The 23,829-nt window shown below is 51.4% G+C and overlaps 1 protein-coding gene across 1 annotated transcript in view; it reads left to right on the forward strand.

Moving 5' to 3' along the window:
• Nucleotides 1–3,279: 3,279 nt before the first annotated feature.
• Nucleotides 3,280–23,829, forward strand: part of PKDCC (protein kinase domain containing, cytoplasmic) — a 31,708-nt gene continuing 11,158 nt past the window's right edge. Inside the window, exons 1-5 of the mRNA XM_062620916.1 lie at nt 3,280–4,015; nt 15,670–15,792; nt 18,231–18,502; nt 21,675–21,754; nt 22,422–22,529. Of these exons, the coding sequence (XP_062476900.1) occupies nt 3,383–4,015; nt 15,670–15,792; nt 18,231–18,502; nt 21,675–21,754; nt 22,422–22,529 (1,216 nt within the window). The 5' untranslated portion in view covers nt 3,280–3,382. The remainder of the gene's footprint in view (nt 4,016–15,669; nt 15,793–18,230; nt 18,503–21,674; nt 21,755–22,421; nt 22,530–23,829) is intronic.

Genomic DNA, 23,829 nt, shown 5'->3' on the forward strand with positions numbered 1-23,829 from the left:
CCAAGGGTGGGATTTGCTTGAAGATGCCTGTTTGTGGGTGTCAAACCAGGGATGGCTGAGCTTAGCTTGGGGGAATGTCGACTCCATAGACCAGCAATGCCCGTGCTGCCGAGCTGAAGAGCAGAGAGGAACAGGGGCACGGGCCCTTGCGATTGCCCCTAGCTGGATCTGGGTGTAACTGCCAAAGCTCTCCTCCCCAGTGCCCGTTCCTGAACCTCAAACCTCCAGGACGGCCGTGTCTCCTGCAGCAACAAAACGATTTCCCTGAGGAGCAGTCAATACATTGCCACGATCTTAATCTTATTTAGCGCTGTAGCATGGTTTTAATTTTTCCCGTGTTTGATCCCTCAGCTTTAGGAATATTGATAGAAATAGGGACTGCGAAGATCAAATAAAGAGCAGCCCTGCTGCAGATGAGAAAAATACCCTTCAGCCCTCACTCCCTGCGCCGTGATTCAGCTTTTCCAAGCGCTCAGCCGAGATAAAGGGCTCGCATGTGAGCACAAGCGTTAGCAAGGGCTGCGATGCTTCCAGCGCAGCGTTCTGCTGCGGGGCCAGATGCCGTCTCCTCCTCAACCTCCTTTACCGGTGCGGGGAGCGTGCTCACAAAAGGCTTTTTAAGCCCGTTTCCACGCCGGCACGGGCTGTTTGCTGTCGGCCGCAGCTCGCTGTTGACTTTAACCGGTAGCTCTGTTTGTGCACCCGTGTTGGTTTTGCTGGCAGCGCTGCTCGAGGAGGCTGGAGTACCCCCTCCCCTCCTTCTGTCCCCGACCGTGCCCGGCCGAGCCGGGCCGGGCCGCCCTAATCAGTGGCAGACCCCGGGCACGGGGTAATTAGAAACATGGAAGGGGCTTTTCTGTCTCTTGCAATCTGTCTCTCGACATCAAAGCGCTCCGCGCAAGTCGTCCTGCAGAGGTCGGCTCCCATATCTAAATGAGTGATGTATTTCACGGTATCTGTCGGGAGGGATATAATGAAGGGAACCGGCTTTGCGATGGGGCGTGATGTGAAAAGCAGGTGGCCCGCTTTAACGGCTTGCGGGAGCATCTGTTCTGCAGTCCGGTTGCGTTCCCGTAACCTGCGCAAACACGGCGGGCGGGCGCGCAGCTTCCGCAGCCCGAAGAGCCGGGTCTGGGGGAAGAGGCAGAGGGGGCTGCCCGCCTGCAATCACTGCCTCCTCACGGTGACAAGCAGCGCCCGACACCCCCATTTCGCTGCAGACCCTCTCCTGCCCGTCCTGCAAGAAGAGCTGGCGCTGCCTCCGCCCGGGGAAGATGTACCCCCACCTCCCCAACACAGCACCCCCGTCCATAGCGCCCATGGGTGCGGGTGCCATGCGAGGTGCCTGGCAGCGCAAGCTTCCCACTCTCTCCGCGCTCTCCGCCGTGATTTCACCTGCGAGTTAAGGGGACCGGTGGCGTTAATACCGCAGGGTGTCTCCTGGGCAGCTTTGCCGAGGGGGACGGGACGGGACGGGACACGAGGGGCTCAGCACCGGCGCAGGGCTGGTGCATTCACATCTGCCTGCCTCACCGCGGGAAGGCAGTGCGAGTCTCCCGCCGCCCGCGCAGATATATGGGGAGTGGGGGGGGCTCCAAACAGGCAGGGCTGCAGGTGCCCCAGTATCTTTGGAAACACATGTCATACCGTTATGATCCCACTCATTTGGGAAAACTATATATATAATAAAATCTGTATTTTTTATATATAATAAAATCTATATTATATATAATAGGTAATAGATGATATATAATAGATCTAACCTGGCCCCGAACCCATCCTCCTCTACACCCGTGAAATCCTAGGGGTCGATTCGAGAAGCCTGCGTCGGAGGTGCCCTGGCACGGCTGAAAAGCGGAACGTTCCTCCGCGAAGGACGGACAGAAACGATGGGGGGGAGACACACCACGGACACACACGACACCACCCCGAATCCCCCCAAACCCCGCCGTCCCAACACACACGCACACACACACACAAAAGGGTGCAGCAGGTACAAAAGCCGCTCCCCATCACCCGCAGCGTGCCCCGTCAGTTTGATGCGGTGCTCGGCGCCGCTCCGCCGTGCTGCTGCCCGCCCCCCCGGGTGTGCGGGGCCGTGCCGTGGGCCCTCGGGAGGCGGCGGCAGGAAGCGGAGGCTGCTGGCACACACGGTCCATGTCCACGTCCCCTCCAGGGGCCGCTCCGCTCCATGTCCCCTCGGCCGGGCCCTCCCTCCGAGCCTCGCAGTCTGTCGGGGCTCCGGGAAACGCGGGCGATCGCAGCACGACGGGGGCCGAAAACGATTGATTTTTCCCTTTTTTATTCCTATACTTCCTCTCTTCAAAAAAAAAAAAAAAAAAAAGTCCTCTTTATTTTTCTCTCCCATTTTTTTTCTTCTCTTACCCTTCCCGCCCCCCCCCCCCCTTTGTCTGTCCGATGTGTATTCCCTCAGTGGCTCGTCCCTTCCCCTCGTTGGAAACGCTTTCCCGCTCCATTGTGGTGATTGTTGCCTCGCCCGACTCTTCTCTTGCCGATGGCCCTTTCTCACTGGCAGTTCCGCGGGCTGATTGTGTTTGTTAATTAGTTGCTAACAGCATCGTAATGCGGCCTTGATGGATAACCATGTCATTAGCACTCACCCCTGCAATTCACATTTCCAACCGGGCAGGGGCTACCCCATGCCGAGGCCGTGATTTGTGGCTTCAGCCTCGTGTGGGTGACACGCACCCCGAGCCGCCCCCCCCCTCCCGCACAGCTCCGCATCCCGGCTCTCCTCCGCGCCCGCGTTGTGCCGCGGTTTTCACCTCGCTTTATTTTGGAGATGGGGGAGGAGGTGGGAAAAAGGCAGCGCCCCCCCCTCCCCCCCCCCCATTTGTGTGGCTCTGTGGGTACCGGAGTGTTTGTGTTCCCTAGGGCCAAAAGCACCCCGCACGGACCGCTGCCGGCGCGGACACGCGTGCGGACCGCACCCGCGCATCTCCCGCTCCGCTCGGCGGCAGCGCCGGGGGCCGAGCCTCCGCTCCGCCCCGCCGGGGGGCTCGGCTGCGCCTGGGAGATGTAGTCCCGGCTCCAGGGCTCGCCGGCGGCCGGCGGCGGGGGACTACGTTTCCCAGGCCCCCCTGCTGCTCGCCCGGGCTGTCAATCACTGCGCGTCGGCGGGGGCAGCGAGCCGGGGATCCCCCCCGCCCTCCTCCGCGTCCCGCTAATAATAAGTGCTTCAGAGGCTTAAAAGCAGCGAGGCAAGTGTCATGCGGAGCTGCGCTGCGGCTGAGCGCCCGGCTCCGCTCTGCCGCCGGGAGGAGGAGGAGAGCTAAAGGAGGAAGATAAAACCCCCTCGGAGCTGGTTCCCGGGGCAGGGGCGAGAGGAGAGGAGCCCGAAAGGCTGGAGAAGCCCGCGGCGATGAGGCGCAGGAAGACGGCGGTGGCGGCCGGCTGCTGCCTCGCCTTCCTCCTGGGCACCCTGCTCAACGTCCTCTTCGTCCCCGGCTCCGAGCACCCGCCGCCGCCCCGCGAAGGGGCACCCCCGTCCCCGCCCGGCGGCCCCCTCTACCCACCGGAGGAGGACGGCGGCGGTCGGGCCGCCCTGGAGCGGCAGATCCGGGAGCGCTACGAGGAGGTGCTGCGCTACCGGCAGCACCGGCCGCTGCGACCGCGGGAGCGGCGCCTGATGGACCTGGCTCCGCCGCGCACCTCGGCGGAGCAGCCGGGGCCGCGGGGCCGAGCGGCGGCGGCGGGGCCCAGGGCGGGCGCCTCGGCCGAGCTGTCGCTGGAGCCGCCGCTGCTGGGCTGCCGCGACATCCGCAATGTCAGCGGCGTGCAGTACCTGGGCTCCGGGTACACCAAGGCGGTCTACAAGGCGGTGCTCAACCGCACGCTGGCCGTGGCGCTGAAGGCGGTGGATTTCGGCGGGCACGACATCGCCCGCTGCGTGCGGCACTTCTCCGCCCTGGGGGACTGCTACCGCCTGGCCGCCTACAAGATCGTCAAGGAGATGATCCTGCTGCAGCGGCTGCGCCACGCCAACGTCCTGCAGGTACGCGGGGCTTGCGCCGGGCGGGTTGCGCCGGGTTCGCGCCGTGGTCCTCGCCCCGCCGCTGGAAACCTGCCGGAGGAGAGCGCGGAGACGGATGGGGGCTCCTCTGCGGGCCTCTCCTTTCCCCGGCGTGGGGCAGGCTGGAGGCGCGCCGATGGGCGCTTTCCGCCCCAAGCGGTGGGGCTCACCCCCCGCCCCGCCGCCCTGGAGGGGTGCGGGCTGCGGCTCTTCCCTCACCGGCATCGCCCGGCCTCGCGGGTCGCCTTGCCTCGTAAACAGAATTAACACCGAGGTGGGGAGAAGGGGGCGAAGGAAGGGGGGCCGAGGGAGGGACTCGGAGGCCCAGCAGCACTCCGCAGATGCGGGGGACTGGATGTGGCCGGTTTGGACGCGGGCTCCCCCGGAAGGAGGGAGGCGAGGGCTCCCGGCGGCTCCGCGCGGGGTGCCCGGAGCCCTGGCGCCCGGATCGGGCCGTGGGGCAGCCGGGTGGCGGTGGCCGGGTTAGTCAGCGCAGCGCGGCACTTGCCGGCGAGGCTGCGTGGTGGGACCGTGACACATCGGCGGGAACCTCAGCGGGTCCATTTGGATGTAAATGCCGCTATGGAAATTCCCCTTGCGTTTCGCATAGCGTGAGCGTTGCAGTGGGATAAAAAATGAACGTTGGAGCAGACGGTCTCACAGTAGGTGCTTTTTGAACTGAACCGAGTGAAGGAGTTTTGTGTTTCTTAAGCAGCTGCAGCAGGAGCGAGTACCAGCTCCCCCACGAGAGCTTCAGATCCCACCGATCAAAGCTCTCGAGTTTCATATCGTGTTCAAAGAAGGTGTAGTTGTGATTTATCCGCGACGAGAAAATAGATGTTGACCTTCCTCCCTTCTTGCTTTCCTTCCCCTTCCTCCTGTCCGCCAGGTCCTGCTGTAACGCATACACCTAGGATAGCACACAAAGCTCCCAGGAACTGTATTAGTTACTCCTGTGTTGCTGCCCTAGTTTGGTTTTGGGAGAGCCGGGCCGATGTCCACCCCGTTGAAAAAGAGATTACATTTAAATCAGAAACATGTTTTCAGCCTCTTCCCGCTTCTTTCTTTCGCCTGTCCGCGGTCAGCCCCGGGCATCACCCGCCTCTTTCCTTAATGCGCTTCGCTCCAGAGGCGAGGTCGACGCTCCGTGGGTGAGGGCTGGAGCATTGGTAGGGCATTACCTTGAAAGGAGGCTGTGAAAACGGACCTGCCAGGCTTTATTCAAGCACGGTCGGGCGGCGGTGCCGGCAGGAATGGGGCTCCAGTGTCGTGCCTGAGGCGAGGCGTAAAACCGGGGCAGAAAATGGGCACCAGCCAGCAGCTTGGCTTTTATTATGTCTCTGTTAAAGCAGCAAAGGGGACAGGGTCTGTCGGCATCACGACTGCTTTTTAGCTTGTTTTCTAGGCTGGCCGGGGGCATAGAAATCACTGTCCAGAGCTTGCTGCCGAGGCAATCAGAAAGCCAACATCTCCTCCCCTCTTCGGGCTTTTGACGGGCATTTTTGCAGGACCCGTACTGCCAAGGGCACGACACAGCGAAGGCCGGGACCTCTTCTGCCTTTGCTTCTGACCTCTTTTTAGCTCCTTACCCCGCTCCCGGCATACCCAAATGCGAGTCGGCTGCTATAAATAGCTGGAGGGACACGGCACCCTCCTGCCACCGTGCTCGGGGCCGGGACGGGGAGAGCGGCCCGGGTACCCGCGGGCTGCCCTGTCCCCCTCCTGCCCATCCGTCCTGGGGCATCCCCGGCCACGGGCAGGGGCTATTCGGGGTGAGCGCCTCCATGAGATTCTGTTGCTGGAAATAAGAGTTCCGAGTAGGTTGAGCCCTGTGAACGGGGGTTTTCCTGTAAATCTCTGGCAGCTGACAGCCTGAAGTGTAGTTTGTAAGATAACAGGCTTGTGCTTTACTGTCTCAGCAGTTCCCATTCTGGCCTGTCTCTTGTCAAAATCAGCTTTTCTTTTTCTTTTTCTTTTTTTTTTTTTGTTAGTCATCCTTTTTAAAGACTCGATTATTGTACAATATAGGATGGGGGGGGGGGGAGCTTTTTCCAGAAAGAACCACTGCCTTCAGACAACATGTTGACATATCCACCGTGCCCTCCGCCTGGGGAAGGAGCCAGATGTGTCGGCTCCGGCAGATGTGGCGAATCAAGGCAAAAGAAACATGGAAAGCCGGCAAGAGGGAGAATGGTTTTGCATCAGCCGATGCTGAGGCGAAGGCAGCTTGCATTTCCTAATTGCTTTCCTGTGCTCTGCCCGTCATTCTGATGGCCACCAAAGTGGCAGCGCTGGGCCATTGCGCCTTGTCCCCGTGGTCTGGGGCAGGCCCAGGCCTGCTGCAGCTCACTGGGGGCTCTAAAGAGGCTCCCTGGTGTGACAGCGAAGGGCAGGTGCAGCCTGCAGTGGAGATGGATTTGCTTTGGAGTGGGGAAGAGAAGGGTAGTTCATTAAAGTTGATTTTATAATGAAGGGCACTAAGGAAGAGGGGAAACTGGGTCACTGATTTATTGTAAAAGAGGGTTTAGCAGCCTGCTAATTGCTTTGCAGTCACTCTGTGCCAAATGAGGTGCTTGATCTCTTCCCTGGTCTCCGTGCTGAGGTTTCTTTTCTTGCAAGGTTCAAATGCTGCTGTCTGAATCCTGTCTCTCCGTGCGTTTGGGTGGGGAAGATGGTTTAGTGCGTACTTTAATTTCTCCCTGCCCGTGTTTGAGGAAGAGAAGGAAATCAAACCATTTGCAGTTAATTCCAAGCCATGAGCACGATTGTAAAGGCACAAAAGCGATGTTTGATTCATTCTAATCATGTAATTGTAGCCCTGGAGTATCAGAACGAAGGGCGCTGCCTTTCCTTCTTCCTTTGCATTGCTGAAGAGAAGGCAGGGGAGGTCTGAAACTGCAGACGCTGGGAGAAGTGCAGGCTTCTTTCTGTGGCAGCCTCCTTCTTTATCAGCCCCTCTGTGAGCTCGCAGTGATTCATTTAAGAAGGAGCTTGCTCAAAAGCAAACACAGCAGCTCAAGGGGAAGGGTTGGCTTTGTCTGAGGCCCGTGGAAGAAGACACTAGCTGCTAACAGTACCCGTGCTTTGCAGACTGCCCAGGCCGTTTCCTTTGGCTCATTTAGCTTTAGCGTTGAGCTGAAGCACACAAACGAAACACTGAGGTGACATCTACGTTTAAACAAGTCACCAAGTTACGATGCCAAAGCAGTTTCTAGACGAATTGGTTCGGTTTTAGTGTATTTGTTACCGATTTGTTTTAAATGGTCGTGATTACAGTGAGGATATTTATCGCTTGGAGAATTTACTGATTAGTGCATACATCACTTGCTGTTGGCCTGGGATGTGCCAGCTGGTCTTGATACTTTCAAACACGTTTTTCTTTTCTTTACATGTGATAATGAACAGGTTTTTACCCTGATGGTTTCCCTATACATATGCACAGCCAGCAGGGCAGGGCAGTTTCAGTTTTAATGTGAGGACTACAATAAGAAAGCCTCGCGTAGGGTTTGCTTATTCCAGGTGGAAGGAGACAGGCTTTCCACGTCTGGAGAGAGTCAATATACAATTAAGTTCTAGTGCAAACGCACTTGCATAGGGAGTGTGTGAACTCTGGAAGGTCTGGTCCTTCACCATCCTTCTTGCATGAATCCACTGTCGCTGTCACAGAAAGCAGGGGGGCACAGGGAAGATCAGGCTGCAGCGGAAATAGCTACTCGGGGACCTCTTCCTTGTTGCCAGCGGATGGGCACTGAATCCCCTTTGTGGCGGCAGCGGTGCAGGATTCCCAGCACCAATCCTTGCTCTGCAGTTGGCTGGAGTTTAGCCATGACCACGCTGGGAATTCGCGGCCTGAGAAGTGATTGCTGGTACCAGCTGGTGCGTGACTACGTGGAGGGTTTGTCATTCTGTGTTTTGGATGGGGCAGCAGAGGTTCGCAGCTCTTGGGAGCAAACCTTTCAAAACCAAGTGAAGGCTGGGGTTGGCTGGGGGTCTGACCGTGCACTCCAAATGCAGCCATCAGTAGGGGACTGCTGCAAGTAGGAGGGTCGTTTTAGAGCCAGATTGTTTCCTCGAGTAGCTCAGTTGAGCTGGTTTTGGAACAGGTTGGCTGAAGATGAGTGAGGCCACCGCACGGTTCAAGACCAGGCTAACACCGTCTCTTTAACTGGTGTTAGGATGAGAGGAGCATCAAGAGGAGCCTGCCAAATCCTGCTGAGGTGACAGGAGAGGTTTGCACCGCTTGCTGGCCACCTCCTTCCTCTGGAAAAGGCACGGAGTGATGGAGCTGCTTCTTTGTCCCAGCTTGACATTGCCGTAGGTGCACCTCGCAGGAGGTGAGGTGTCCGAGTCACCGGTCACCCTTCAGAATAGTTAGTGGTGGGTGATGTGGGGTGTCAGCCCTGGACATTGGTGTGGATGGGGAGAAGGAAGCAGGCAGTGCCACCTACTGATGGCTCGGTGGAGACAGCTCGCTCTGCTAACAGATGTCCCCGTAGCCCCAAGGAGCTCGGGTGGAGTGGAGAAGGGCAGAGGGAGCAGACAGATGCGGTTTGGCGAGGAAAGAAGGATTACACAAAGTGCTTCTTTATTGCGAGACTGCTTCCCAAAAGGCCCAGATGTTATCCTGCACTTTTAAGAGTGAAGAAAGGATCTGTTAACAAGAGCTCCAGAGCTGCTGGAAGCACAGAGCTGATACAATTGCGAACCAGCTCTAACAGTTCATGTCACTGGAAGGCGAGCTCCGTGTCTTGATGCTGAAGTTGCCAAATAGCGTTTATTCCCATCCAATTGCATGGGATGGCAGAGGGTGTTCAGCTTGTTGGCAGGAACAGCTTTCCATAAGGCACGTGCCATCACGGAAGTTAAAAGGGCCACGTTGTCCCTCCTTTTGAAAGCGGCGTTCATAAAACTAATCCCAGTCATTTGTTGAACGATTTCTGTGATTGCTTCTCCGTTTTACGTGCCATGTAAATCATTCCAGAAGACTCTGGTCTGAGTTTCTGCCTCCTTTATGGGAGCTGATGACTTGCAACCTCATCCGGTTTCCTTCAGGGGAGCCCAGCGCTGCTCCTTCTGTGCAGCGGCCTGGGGAGATCACTGGTCACCACAGGATGCTGCGGGTATGGTCAGGTTCTTCCTGGCCGCTTGCCTTTTTGTTGCAGGAGTGGCAATGAGTGAACAAGGCTAATTCACCCTGTCTGTTCTGGCCTGGGTATTAGTTGTGACCAGGGCAGAACTGCAAGGGTTTAGAAGAACAAGAGCCGCACATGGGTTTTAGAGCTCTTCCCTTCTCCACTCCCCCCTCAGCAAGCAAGGGGTAGCTATGTAACCTACTTCTCCCTGGTATTCAGCGAAAGGGTGTGTAGGAATGGTTCAGAGCTGCACCAGGGGAGGTTCAAACTGGACATTAGGAAGCGTTTCTTCACCATGAGGGTGGTCAAACGCTGGCACAAGCTTGCCAGAGAGGTGGTTGGTGCCCCAAGCCTGTCGGTGTTTAAGAGGCATTTGGACAATGCCCTTAATAACAGGCTTTAACTTCTGGGCAGATCTGAAGTGGTCAGGCAGCTGGACCAGATAATTATTGTAGGTTACTTCCAATTGAAATGTCCTCTGTTCTGTCCTGCCCATGGCAGGAGGCGGGAACTGCATGATCTCGAGTTCCCTTCCAGTCCAAGCTGTTCTCTGAGCCTATCCCTGCAGCCAGCATGGTTCAGGTAGGTGCCTCCTGGCATCTGACTCCCACTGCAATCTTTCATTTCTGTGGTGGCCATGAAAAGCTTGACAAGAGCAAGTTCTCACAGGCGCTGTGCTAACACTAATATTGACTCTAGGCTCATTTTAAAGGAGGTGTTCTTTTTCGTCACACTCGGCTGAAGCACTCGGTTTAGGTAGTAGATGCCAAACATGGCTATTTATATTGTTTTAAGCCAAATTTGGAACAACACAGCTTGAAGAGAGGCCTTTTTTTTTTTTCTTGGACCATGTAGCTGCAGATAGACTCCAAGCTTACTTTAAAGCTCCCTATGAGAATGTACAAAGTACAGATGCCCAAGCGAGAAGGACTGTACAAATGGCTCTAATGAATCCAAGTCGGGCTTTTCCAAACATGCAGTGCACAGAGGTTATTCGATAGTTGTGTAGTGCAAAATCACCTCCTAACGAAGGGTTAAGCTTGCGGTGCAGTGGAACTGAATGCAGTCGCTGTGGATGGAGGTCAGGGGAGCTGCTGCTCTGGCCATTGACAAGATAATGGACTGCTCTGCAGTGACATCGGCCGGTTTCCACCGAAATCAGGGTCGTATGAGTGATCTATTTGCCTTCACTGGAAGGCTTTACAAGAGTAGGCTGCTTGTGTGACTAAATATTTGCAGGGTCGGGCCTTGAGCTTGTGCAGCTCAGTGCAAATTCAAAGTGCTGTAAATGTTTTTAGGGGAAGAATTTTCCACTTCAGAGCGTGAGGAAAGTAGGGAGAGTAAGAAGGGGAGATAACGTTATTAAATCATGAGACTATAGCCCGCGTAATCTGTGTCAGGACGGCAGATATATATGGGTATGCATACGCACGCCTGTGTGTGTGATATATGGAGATACCCGTGGGGCTCTGTGGGTATGCTGGCAGATACGGTTGGATATACATTCGTGTGTGTTTCGAAATAATACATGCCCATTTTTCTATTAATGAGCTTCAGTGTTCAGTGACGGTGCCAGGGGTGAGATTCCTGCTCCGTCTGGGGTTTACTGCTAGTCGTAATAAGACGTTTATAAACACAAGCCTAAGCAGAGCTGTGGGTTTGGAGTTTAATATTTGAATTCCTTGCTGCTGGCTCTCGGTTCCAGCGTCCCACAGCAGAGGAAATCCTGCCCCACAGCTGGCAGCACAGGCAGTTTTGGTCCTGCTCTTCCAAGGTTCGGTGGGGTGCTGGGGGGGGTGCCCTGTACCAAAGTCTTCTTCCAGTGGAGCTTTGCATTTGGCAGGGTTTGACTGCCAGATTTCAGTGAGGAAAATCAATTCACTTCTCAGGGACTGTCTCTTTATATGCTGTAGCAGGAAGGCTGACATTGGATTGAGCTTTTAAGTTTGGGACTTCCAAGAAACTCGTCCTTATTCCATGTTAAAGGCTTGTAGATGCTTTTGGACCTAGTAGCTGTGGCAATATGTAATAATATTGTAGTATGCATCTTAAAATATATATATATGATGTATTCAAATATAGATGCAAACGTCACTCATATATATTATATGTAGAAGCGCACATGTGCATACATATGTCGCATAGACAAATGTATATATGTATGTGCTTGTGGCTATATGTGTGTACATGTATATACCATGAGTAATGAAAGGAACTATTTAAAACCTGAGGGATGAATAGATTGTAGAGTAACATAAATGCCTTGAACCATATTGGATGGGGCTTGGGGCAACCTGCTCCGGTGGAAGGTGTCCCTGCCCGTGGCATGGGGTTGGAACTGGGTGAGCTTTAAGGTCCCTTCCGACCCAAACCAGTCTGGGATTCTGTGTACTGGTAAATCATAGCAGTATCACACAGTGCGGGCGGGGTCCCAGCTCTTGCAGAAGCTGTCCCAGTGCTCCATGAATGAAAGGTGGATCCAAGGGTTGGTTGCATAAAGAATACTATATTCACTTTGATAGCAGTAAAGTAGCCAGAGCTTCTAAAACGTGTGCTGTTCTGGTTTTGACATATAGCAGCTCAAACAAATGGCTCATTAAAAGGCTACCAATGTCAGTGGGAGCTTTTTATTTCCCCTGATTGTAATGTAGTTAAGCCTGTCACTTGTTACAGCTGGAAGCAGTGTTCTCAAGGTTCCTATTCCTGGACTCATGGAAATCTCATGTCCATTAAAGAGAAAAAGGGGGAAATTTCCGGATTGTATGGTTGTGGAGAAAAATGTAAAGATTGGGAGCATTAAGGGCTGAAATCTAGCACAAAAGAGGAAAAGATTCTGAATGTATTGTAAGTCTTAGGGAGGTGGCACGATCCGTACCAGGGCAGCTGGTTTTACCCTTGCCAACTGAGCAACCTCTGTCAATGACACCTAACACTCTGGTGGAGGTTCTGGCTTGCCGTTTGTTTTCCTGAGCATCCAGCTAGGGTGCCTGTGCTAATGCAGGAGCGCGCGTTGTTTGCACAGCTTTACCCCCGTTGATAGCGGCTTCATAAGCTCCTTTATTTTGTGCTTTTATTCAGTAAGCTTGTCAGCTTTTGTGTCAGGGCTGACCTCTGCTTTCGCCTTCCCTGGCTCCTCTGAAAGGGTCACCTCTGTCCCCATCATTTGTAGTAAAAGGGGATTGTGAAGAGAGGTGAACTGACCGGCTGTAGGGCCGTGGGCTCCTACAATGCAGTATAACTTTGCAGGGGCTTACCCTGTATGCCCGGCGTGCCCCAAAAATCATTGGAGTCAGTGTGAGTTTTGGCTGCGTAAAGATTGATTCAGGACTGAGCCTCTGTGACTGAGAAAATCCAAACGGGGTGAGAAATGATTCAGTCACCAGGGTTTCCTCAAACCGAGTTGCGGCGCGCGATGCGAGAACAGGTCAGCATTTCCTATCTGGCATCTGATCTTCTAAACAGACAGAGAAGCATCCCAGTAGTGAGAGTGTTTGCCTTCAGATTCTGTGCACAAATATATTGGGGTGGTGTTTAAATGCAGTGACTCGAGATAGCAAAAAGATGTGGGATTGTGTTTCTTTCCACTCATTTAATTGAAACCATGCTGAAAAGGCGTATGAAAACCATCGCTCTTGCATGTATCTAAAGCGCAGCTTTGTGACACTGAGAATGATGTCCAGCCTAATAGCATTTCAGATAGAGGAGGTATTTTGGCTCATCTCTTGCTTCCAGCTACATTCAGTTTCCCCGTGTGGTTATTTTTCTTGTTATTGTATGCATCCAGCTATCTGTTTCTTACTTCACCGTCTGGGAATACAAACAGTTTTGTCTCATTTCAGACCTTAAAATGGATTGGAAAAAAAGCAAAAGGGGGGGGGGGGGGGGGGAGGAAGAAGTATTTTGGCCAGAACCTCTGTACTTGTTTCTGTGTCTTAATAAGCCACTTCTTAAACGAAAGGCTGAAGAATTACTGCCTCGGAGTATTTTGTGTCTATATATATATATTCTGTACTTTGAAACATCTGCATGCTGGGTGGTGGTTCATCAGGAGGGGATGAATGTAACCATTTTAGATGCTTAACTGGCTGTTGGGACTTGCCCAGTTTGTAATCATGGTAATTGCACATACAAATACGGCCATGTAATTACATGGGCATTTTTGCCTTTAGCTTCAGGAGTTTGTTTGGAAACGTATAAACGGGGCCCAATAAATCCTTTATGTCTCAGACTTCTGTGCTTTTATAACTCTATATAATTATGTAATAACGTTGCATCTGGAGAGGTTTCACTTCAGCAAAAGCAATAAAGAGCTCAGGTTAGATGATGTGTTTTTGAGCCAGCCCCACGCTAACTCGCTCAGCGCTGTGAGGCTGAGCTCCTGCAAGAACATCTTCTGCTGAGGAGAAAGAGCGATTTCACACAAAACCAAAACTGGATCAGGTCACTTAAGCCTCCACAAGGACTGAAGTGATTACATGGGCACTAACGTAGTATAATACACACCGAATACTCAGGTACTCGGGCACTGAAGACTTTTGCTGAGGTACAAATTGGACACTCAAATGAAAGAATTACTTAGGAGCAAAGCTCCAGCTCTCTGAGAGCAAGCCTAACGCATTATTGTTATTGGCATTCATGGACTGAGATAAAATAGACCCAAACAGATACTGCAGTTCATTTCTGCCGATGTGTTTGTATGTGTAATTGTTTGTCTTAGGTTTTTCTGTTTGTGGAATGGTTTCCACGAACGCTGGGAATGCCTAATGAAGACTGACACCTTTTTTGCGCCCAGCGTTACTGTAAGCCAACAGTTAGGGCGATACTGCCATTTCCCAGTTTGGCTTGCTTGCTAGTTTCCCTCATGGCATTTTTCCCAAGGGATAGCATTACTGAGCTAAAGAGAAGAGCTGAACTCTGCGGATGCTGCAGAAAGAGATTTTGACACTCTAAAGGGCTGGCTTTCAATCTGCGGACCTTCAGCCTGCCTTCTTCATCTGCCCTCACGCAGGGGAAGACCTGAAATGCCTAGGAGGAACTGCAGAATCCAGCTTGTCTCTGAGGAAAGAGAAATGTTGTATTCAATAGTGCCCTTTAATTCCGTGGTGGTGTTGGCTCAGAAGGCTCAGACAGACTCGTGATGATGTGATCCTCTCGGGTAGTTCTCAGCACACCAAGGCTTAACTCCTGCCAATAAGCAGCATAAAAAATGGTGTCACAGATGATAAGGAGCAAAGCCAGCTCCGGTCTGAATGGCTCTAGTTTAAGAGGTAATTGCTGTTGCAATCTTTGTCGTGGTTGTGGCAGTAAAGAGAAAAGTCCCTTTTCCTATTTCCAGTGTTCTTATCGGCACTTGTGCATCGATGCCAAGATCTTTTCAGCATGTTTTAAAAGAAGATCTTCTAGCTCTTGTTTCCCTTCGGGTTAACATCCGTGGTAAGCAGCTGCTTGGAAATACAGTGCTGGTTTTACACCAAAAAGGAAAACTGTTTACTTCTGTGACATTTTTTGGCACCCTTTTCCCCTTTGCGCGTAGACAGCGGCAGGCAGAGCTAGCGGGACTGTTCCTCATAAATCCCTGGATTTGCTGAGTTTAGCCTGGTCTTTGCTCTTCTGCCTGGCAGGGTCACAGGCAATAAGAATGTGCTTGGTAATTGAATCTGCTCGCAGTGCTTGTGCTCAGCCTCGGCCCGCTCTCGCAGCGATGGCACTCGGTACTGTGGCTCTCTGAACTGGGCTCAGTCCCTGGTCTGGTCTGCATGAGCCCGGCTTCTTCTGCTTCGTGTCCAAGCCCCCTCAGCCTGGAGGTGACCCCACCATCACCTTCCCCAAGCTTTTTAGAGCTAAGAGAGGTTTAAAAAGTCACGTAACTCGGGGCACAGCAGCAGAGGAATAGCAGCAGGGCATTTGTCAATGCTGCCTTTTCATGCAGGCTCCTTTGCTGCATGGTTTATTCAACTGCGGGCAGAAATTACGCTTAATTTTACTTCATGTGCATGCTGTTCTGGCTGGAAAGTTGCAATCAGATCCTTACTGGGCTCATTTGACTGCCTCTCTGGCGGGGAGGCTGTAAAAGCCTGTCCCCAGCCCTGTCAGACCTTGTCGCGCTCCATATAAAGCAAGACATCTCTGCTCCACAGGCCTGAAATGTTCTTCTTGTGCAATTACTTGTGCAAGTCAAAATTAATCATTCAAATGTCCTTGGAAAGCAAACACAGGAAGGAGCTGGCGTGTAGCTGAAATTGCCATTTCAATGCTTTTAGGTTGAAGAAGCTACTGGCAGATCATAGTTTGGGGCATTTGCCCGTCTTTAATGATGCTGCGCACAGAAGTCCATCAGATATAGTGAGAAGCAATTTCTGGCTGGGAAAGGAAAAGTTTTGGCATTTCGGTTGTTTTTCGAGCTACACACTGCTTACTTTGCACTTCATCCATGCAGAAACATGAAAGCATGGCAAGATACGTTACACTGATAGTGAATGGTTGTGGTTTTTGTTTTTTTTTCAGCTCTATGGCTATTGCTACCAGGACAGCAATGACATCCCAGACACGCTGACGACCATCACTGAGCTGGGCTCGCCCTTAGAGATGATCCAGCTTTTACAGACATCCTGGGAAGACAGATTTCGAGTGAGTAACAACTGTTTTAAAAGGACTTTTAGGAGAGCGATGAATACAAAAGAACGTGGAGCATGAAGCAGGGGTTGTGTACTGTGCAGTGCAGCTCACATTAGTAAGTGTTTGCTTTGCATATGATCACATGTCGGGTTAGAAACAGTGTTTAGCACTCCCTTTCTGCAGTGTTTAAGGTACTCTGCTATTTTGTCTGTCGATGTTATCTAATTGTAGCTGGTTTTATGCTTTTTATGTGGTACTTTCAAACATTTCTTACTTGTTAAAGCTCAGGGTGCAGGATTTCTGGCATTGAGCACTGTGCTCTGCAACTGGGACTGGGACAATAGAAGGATGTTATGTTTTCCCCCTGATCCTTATCATAGGCTGGTTGTATAATTGTTTTCTACTGCCTCCTGCTCCGTTCATCTCTTACTGGGGAAGGGTGAAATAAGCAGACACAGGTCTCAAACCCAGGCTGTCCACCGTGTTGGAGCGTGAGGATCGCACCTAATTTGTCCAAAATGAAGGCAGACTGCTGCAGTGCTTTGATCAAGACGGTGCTGTCTTGCTCAGTGTATATGGGGATGTGTTGTCGGCTGAGGTTAACTCCCTGAGATGCTGCAGGGCAGCAGCAGCCTTCATCTAAACCGCTTTGGATTACATGGCTACATCTGTACCAGAGAATTGAAAGCGTGCCTGACTGATCTCGGAGAGGAACTGGCAACGTGCAGCCCGTTCTGTACTATTCAGTTCTTGCACCCTTTGAATGCCCACTGGAAACAGCCCCTGGATGGTGTCTGGGGATGGTGCAGAGCAGCCTTGGTCCCGGTGCTAGCAAATGTGCGTGTGGGATTAAGTTTCTCTGCCCAGGAATGTTCCATCCGTCTGTCTAATACAGGTGGAGCAAGCGTGTTCCCTGTGCTAAGCTGCTTCTCCTTTTCCACACAAAAGAAGTGTGGTCTTAATGAGCAGTAGAGGTACTTGTCACAGCTCCCGAAATACAGGACCTGCCTTTGGCTTGTCCAGGGAATGCGCACGGTGGACTGTGGCAGTGATTACTCATGAAGTAAATGACCAAAAGAAATGTTAAATTACGGGTTGTAAGCGGGGGAGTTTCCTTTTAGCATGGATATTTCTGAGTGAGCCATTGCAGAGGGAGATGAAGGAGAATTGGGTGAAGGTGCTGAGCTGATTCACAGAGGTGGAGTTAAAATGAACTGCTGTAATGAAGTCTTCGATAACGGCATGCTCATTAGCTTGTCTAGGATGCAGCTAGTGCGGAGAAGGAAGAAGTAAAAGCCTGTTTTCTTGACACATGAGACCATGATCCAGAGCAAGGCCCTCATCTGTGTGCTTTAAAGCTTGCTCTAGAGGAGCATTTGCCATCCCAGCCTGGCAGCAGGTGCACAGAGCAGCAGACCTCACACAGGTTGTCTCTGAGGGATAACTTCAGACGTGCTCAGCGTCTTCTGAAGGATGCATTTCGGTGCTGCCCTTAGCCTGCCATTTATGCCCTGAGGTTGAATTTGGATTTGACTAACTCGGTGCCAGTGGCTTTAACAGTGTTTTCAAAGGGAAAACAAAGATTATATGCGAACAATAAAAAGCTTGCTAGACTGAATAAGACCTGTTATTAATTTAGCACATCGAATAAAAATTCCAGTATTTAACTGTGTTCGTATTAGTGCTGCGTTTGCATTAATACGTTACGTAGTGGACTCTGAAGGAATGCACGAATTGAAACCAGCGCTTTGGAAAGAGGGCCGAGCTCAGTGTTCGTCCAGTTGGCTGTAAGAGTTATTCACGTTTCTAACCTGCATTTAAAAAGCACAGCATCAGCGCAGAGCTCCCACCCCAGCCTCAAAGAGGCACATGAGGGCCCGCCAAAGGGATGGGCACACCTGCTGTGGAGCTCCTCTTCTGGGGATCTGCTTTCCCCTTCCATGGGAAAAGGCAAACCAGAGGGAACCAGTGGGGGAAAAAGGATAGGAGCCAGTGGGAGAAATGATAAAGCAGTCAAAAGGCAGGATCAGCACAGAGGCAATAGGGGCACCCGCTGGAGCTCCAGACATGGGTGCAGGGCAGTGCAGCCAAAACTTCCAGACCTGGAGCTTGTAAAGGAGCAGCATGAGGCTGTGCGGTGAAGGCCTGTGCGCAATGTGTTATTAAAAGTTAATGCTTTTATTTCTGTTAGAAGCAAGAATAGCAACAATGAGCCCTGCTTCAAGAAGAGTGTGGGAAAGCACTGCTAAAGAAGCTTATTTTCCTTTCAAGTCTCTAAGGGTTTTACAATCAACTGTGTTAATCCTGTGAGAAATACCTTAGTTGCAACATTCGGTTTGGAGGATAAGTTATAATGCCTATGTTAAGTCATGTATTCAGCTTAAGTGGTTTCAGTTATACGCTTTGCACTGAGAAAACAACGCGAGGTACCCGCATCTCTTGCGTTTCAGATCTGTCTCAGCTTAGTTCGGCTGCTGCATTATTTGGCTCACTCTCCCCTTGGCTCTGTGACGTTGCTGGATTTTCGGCCCCGGCAGTTTGTGATCGTGGATGGGGAGCTGAAGGTCACAGATCTGGACGATGCCAGCATCGAGGAGAGCTCTTGCACCAGTAACAGCGACTGCTTCATGGAATTCCCTGCAAGAAACTTCACCCTGCCCTGTTCGGTTGAGGGACGCTGCCAGAATATGAATGAAAAGAGGAATCTCTACAACGCCTACAGGTACGTGATCAGATAAGGTAGAGAATTAGGAGCAAGCCAAAAGTCCCCAGCGTCTTTTCCAGTTACTGGCACCAGTGAGCACATACTGTGTCAGAGCCGTGACCCAGGAGTAAGTGAAGCCATGAATAATTGTTTCATTTGTGAAAATACATTGCATTTATAACTTTGGGAATGCTTTGCATGCTTTGGGTGTGATTCACTGCTCGGTCTAAATTTGCCTTGGTTGAAACCCGTTGAATTCTTCCCACAAGTAGAGATTTTCATAGGAGTGATACAGAGGTGCCTGTGGAGATGGGGGCCCACCAGCCCTGTGCTGGGACGATTGGGGCATTTCTTAGGTGTGAGTTAAGAAGGGTCATCCCATGGTTTCTACCACCAGCTGAGCAAAGGGCTCAGTTAGAGCTCAGCTCTCATCCTGCGCTCCAGCTTGACCCGCGTGCCAGACCCTGCCATGGTTTGGTGATAACAGGCCCTGACGTCAGTCGCTGATGGTCTGGGGTGGAATCCCAAAGCTTTCAAAGCAAGGGGTTCTCCGTTTCACCCCACTCCCCTGCTCTCTGCATGGGCAGGCACTGGGGGGACTCACTCCTGGTGCTGCTGTGTGTAAGTGATGGGACGCGCGGGCGATGGGTCACACTGGGCCGTGCTGAAGAAGGTGTTCAGTTGACGCATCCACCTTCCGCATTTGGCTTTAAAGGTTTCTGTGGGTTTCCCATGGAGTCCTTCTGGGTGATGGCTTTGTGCTTGTGGTCTCGGCTCTCCCCCACTGGCCATCGCTCCCCTTGGAGGGCTGTGTGGGATGCTGGGGGAGCAGTGTTTCCTGTTCCTGGGGAGCTGAGAGCTGATGCTCAGTGCCATGCTCCTCCTGCTGGGGCAGGCGGCTGCCTTGTCCGATCCAGATAGGAGGATGAAGGATCTCAAAGCAATGCCATAATGCTGTGCTCATTTCTCAGACTTCCCTTTCAAGTATCACGCCATTCACTGCCTGCCAGACCACAGCGAGGAGAGGCTGCTCCAAAGAAGAGTCTTCTGCTTTGGTCCCAGGGCACTCACCAGCATGTGTGATGCATTAGCTGACCACACTGAAATGGGCCGCACCACATGACAGCCATCTGCAGTTTGCAGCGCGGATTTTAGCGTGTCCTGCAAAGTTTTCCGTTCCCATTTGCTTGGCTTAAAGACCTTGCTTGGCTTGCTAGCTTTTGGTTAAGACCAGTAAAACACACCAGATAAGAAACCTTTAACAGGCACCCGTCCATCCTGGTCTGAAGTGGGGATGTGCCTGCGATGCGGTGGGCTTGCGGCAGGTTGCTGGTCTTGCTGGATGTCTCTAGGTGGATGCGCTCTGGTGTTGCAGAGCTGGAGGTTGCCCTCAGTAAAGGGTTGCTAGTGCTGTTAGTTAGAAATCAAAAGCAGCGGTATGTCAAACAGTGCATAAAACCCCTGGTGATTTTAGAATACAGCGTGCCCTAGCCTTGAGAGCATAATGAAAGCTATCTAGCTGGGTTCTTTATGAGGTAAATGATTAAAGGAGAGAAACCATTTAGGAAGATAACTCTTATTGTGCAAGAACTGGCTCTTCTTGACTCTCGAATGGTTACCCTCTGTCACAAACGTGTCTCCATGGGTTTTCCTGCAGATGTTTGGAGGAGCAGTTTTCAAAGCACTGGACAGCTTCAAAAGTAAGGGTAGTTGATGTTTTGAACCGTCGGCTAATGGCTGAGGTGAATTCTCCAGCATTGACAATTCTTGAATAGAGATCAGCTAATTCTCAGAAAGACAGAAAGAAAGGAGGGAAAAAGGCTGTAGGGACAAATGTAAAAGGGTCTGGGAAGCTGTGTTATGGAGATCACAGAAGATGCCACTGGCCCTGGAATCAATGGGTAACAAACGTTCCTGCAACTAGGTTGTGCAGGCGCCAGTGTCTGTACATGCCAGAATTGCACACGTGGGTGTTTGCACCCCACTTACAGCACCGTGTGCAGTGCTGATGTTCCCAGCATAAGGACATGGGGTTGCTGGAGCAAGTCCAGAGCAGGCCACGGGGATGCTCAGGGGCTGCAGCACCTCCCGTATGGAGCCAGGCTGAGAACACTGGGGCTGTTCAGCCTGGAGAAGAGAAGCTGCCTGGAGACCTCAGGGCAGCCTCCAGTGTCTGAAGGGGGCTACAAGGATGCTGGAGAGGGACTCTTCATTAGGGACTGCAGTGACAGGACAAGGGGTGATGGGTTCAGACTGAAACAGGGGAAGTTCAGGTTAGATCTAAGGCAGAAGCTCTTCCCTGTGAGGGTGCTGAGGCACTGGCCCAGGGTGCCCAGAGAAGCTGTGGCTGCCCCATCCCTGGCAGTGCTCAAGGCCAGGTTGACACAGGGGCTTGGAGCAAGCTGCTCCAGTGGAAGGGGTCCCTGCCCATGGCAGGGGGCTGGAACTGGGTAAGTTTTAAGGTCCCTTCCAACCCAAACCAGTCTGGGATTCTGTGATTCTGTGTTATATTGCTCTTTAGATTTCTAGATGTATTTATATTGGCTGTTTCATTCTCATTGTTAAGAAAACCTATCTAGGGATTAATCTCATATGGGGAAATGGTCAATACTGGTTTTGTAAGGGATGAGGAAGGCAGTTACAATCTCGAGGACATATTCACTGTGTAAATAAAACATGTCAGCTCAGTAATACCTGTGTCTGTGAGCAGTTCTTGCTATCGGTTACTTAGTTTTTAATATGTGCTTATGGAAGATGTCCTCTTGTCTCCCTCCTGAGCGTCAGTCCCTGGAAGTTTCTGTTTGACAGTGTGGCCTCTGTGTATGAAAACCCATTTACTTTACTTTGCCAAAGTAAAACCCCCACAAGGCTTCTTCTGGGTTTGAGAGCATCCTTTTAGTTTGTTAAAGTACAGATGGCTTTACAAATAGTCACAGTCCAATGGGCTTCACAGCAGCCTTCTGCGTTAATGGCACGGTTGCATGTAGTTATTAGGCAGCATGGTCTAGGTCTGCCAGGCAGCTGGGTGAATGCTCTCAGCTATGTATTTATTTGAGTATAGGATGTGATCGTATTCCTTGAACAGGCTTGTAAGCAATAGGAATTTTACCCCTTACGTTGTGCAGTAGTTACCAGACATTTATAATCTCTCGTTTTGGCTTTCTCAATATGAGTTACTTTTCCGTTGCAGGTTCTTTTTCACCTATCTTCTTCCACACAGTGCTCCATCCTCACTGAAACCGTTACTGGATAAGATAGTCAATGCAACAGGTAAGCACAGGTCATGGGGAGCATTTCCTTTTTCCGTGTGACTGTCATCTTTGCAGTGGGAAAGATGCTGCTGTTATTTTCACTGCAATAGAACCACATTGGTTTTCTACCCAGGAGAATATTTCCCCCATACAGAAAAGTGAGGAATGGCCCCATAATACCAGAGGGATCCCATTGGAAACTTTATCTCAGCTTTACAGAGGAATTTGCTTCCTCCTGGCACCGGGGTATGAACTGCATCAGAACGCAGCTCCTTGTGGGATCTAAAGGAGCCCCTGTCTCCGCTAAGTGGAATTTCAGTGACAAAAGCAGGTTGCCAATGGTGCCGGTGGTGCTTTTATATCTCAAAAGACAGAGGCAAGTGATATTACCATAGATCTTAACTAGGGTAATGCCTAAAGGACGAGAGTAGTTGCATGTGCCTGTAAATCTGATTTGAGGGTTTTCAATGCATTGTTTTATACCTTATGCTGTGTGTCTGGCTCATGCCAGGTTTGAAACCCTATTTGAGCTAAGACAGGGATTCCATGTCCGCATCACAACGCTGCCAAAGAGCGGGGCACTGCTGGGCTCTGCTTCTGATGAGGGCTTTATTCGAATGCAGCCTTGTTGTGTCCTGTGCAGGCTCTTCTTGGTCTAACTCGTTTGTTTTCTGTGCTTTTTAAAGGAGAACTTCACTGGGGCATAGATGAGACGGCTGCTCAGCTAGAGAGAGTCTTGGAGCTGTACAAGAGTGGAGAGTACCTACAGAACACGACCCGCACACCGAAAGCTGGTAAAGTGGGCTTTCTCAGAACTTAAAGCCAGAGACTGTCTGTGTTTTGAGGTTGGGAAGGGCAGATGTGCAGGAAATGGGGCTTGGTGGCCCTGGAAACCATGACCATGGTGATCTGCTGTCTGGTTTTTGCTTCCTGGGTGTCTTCTGAAGCTGCAAATGTCGGAGCTGCAGTCACCGTCCCTGCAAGCGTTCGCACACCTTGGCGATGAGCCTCAGTGCCGTGGGTTAGTGGTGGCCTTGGCAGTGCTGGGGCATGGTTGCACTTGATGATCTTAGAGGTCTTTTCCGACCTAAATGATTCCATGATTGCCTCCACGTCGGGTTTGTGGAGAACACTTTTTGTCACATCCCTGTACTTCTCTGCTGTTGCGGATCAGAACCTGCCCAAACATGAGTTGGGGGGAGTCTAACCAAGGTGCCATAACCCTCTGTGGATTTCCTGGGACTGACAGGAATGTCTTGCAAAGTAAGCAGCTGTAGATTGGAAAACTGGAATTTGTGCTCGCTAGCAATAGAATGAAAAAGAGAAACAAAGACGGGATGAAAACAAAGCTGCAGAGCAGTATCTTTGCCATAAAATCTCCCCAGCACCACAGGTATGTAAAATGCTCTTCAAGCTGCTGTGATGCGAAGGGATGCATATTCTTTCCGGAAGGATAGCTTGGGGAATTACACACATCAAAGGCGATTATGTATGATGGAAACGACTCTTAAGTCTTAACAACTGAAAGCTGGTTTGCAAATGATTTTTGTGTATGCACAATATTCATGTCAAACTGTCAACGTAATTGACTGCGAGTTGATAGGAAAATTATGGCTCTGCTGGAAAAGCTCCGTCAGGAGGGAAAGATGGGTTCCAAATGAAGATGAATGTTGGCACAGGGGGTTTGAAAAGTTCAGTGAAGCATTTGCTCTGCGAAAGAGACACAGCAGCCAAATTCATTCCTGTCGTAGCGCTGTTAACCTCCAAGGGGCCGTGACACCAGGGATGAATTTGACCCACTTATCAGAATAATTCCGTATTTATTTTGTTGTAAAATTGGCAGGAAAATCGTTGCAGGTGTTCATTTAACTTTCTAATTTTCAGCTTTTCATCACAGTCTGTGCTGAGTGATGCCTGTCAACGCAGCAGAATGATTTTCAGCAGTACAATCAATAGTACAAACGCTTCCTTTGTTGAGGAAGTGCCAGGAGGGCTGAAGCTTTTCTGTGGTGCCGGTTGATTCCAGATTGAGCTGCCCTATCAGGACAAGATGAACTTTTGAGTTTGAGAGGCTTGTCGTGTTTATAAAGAATC

Source organism: Pezoporus occidentalis, unplaced genomic scaffold, assembly GCF_034315485.1.
Source record: "Pezoporus occidentalis ecotype Australia unplaced genomic scaffold, CSIRO_AGI_Poc_V1 ctg225, whole genome shotgun sequence".
NCBI classification, from domain to species: domain Eukaryota; kingdom Metazoa; phylum Chordata; class Aves; order Psittaciformes; family Psittacidae; genus Pezoporus; species Pezoporus occidentalis.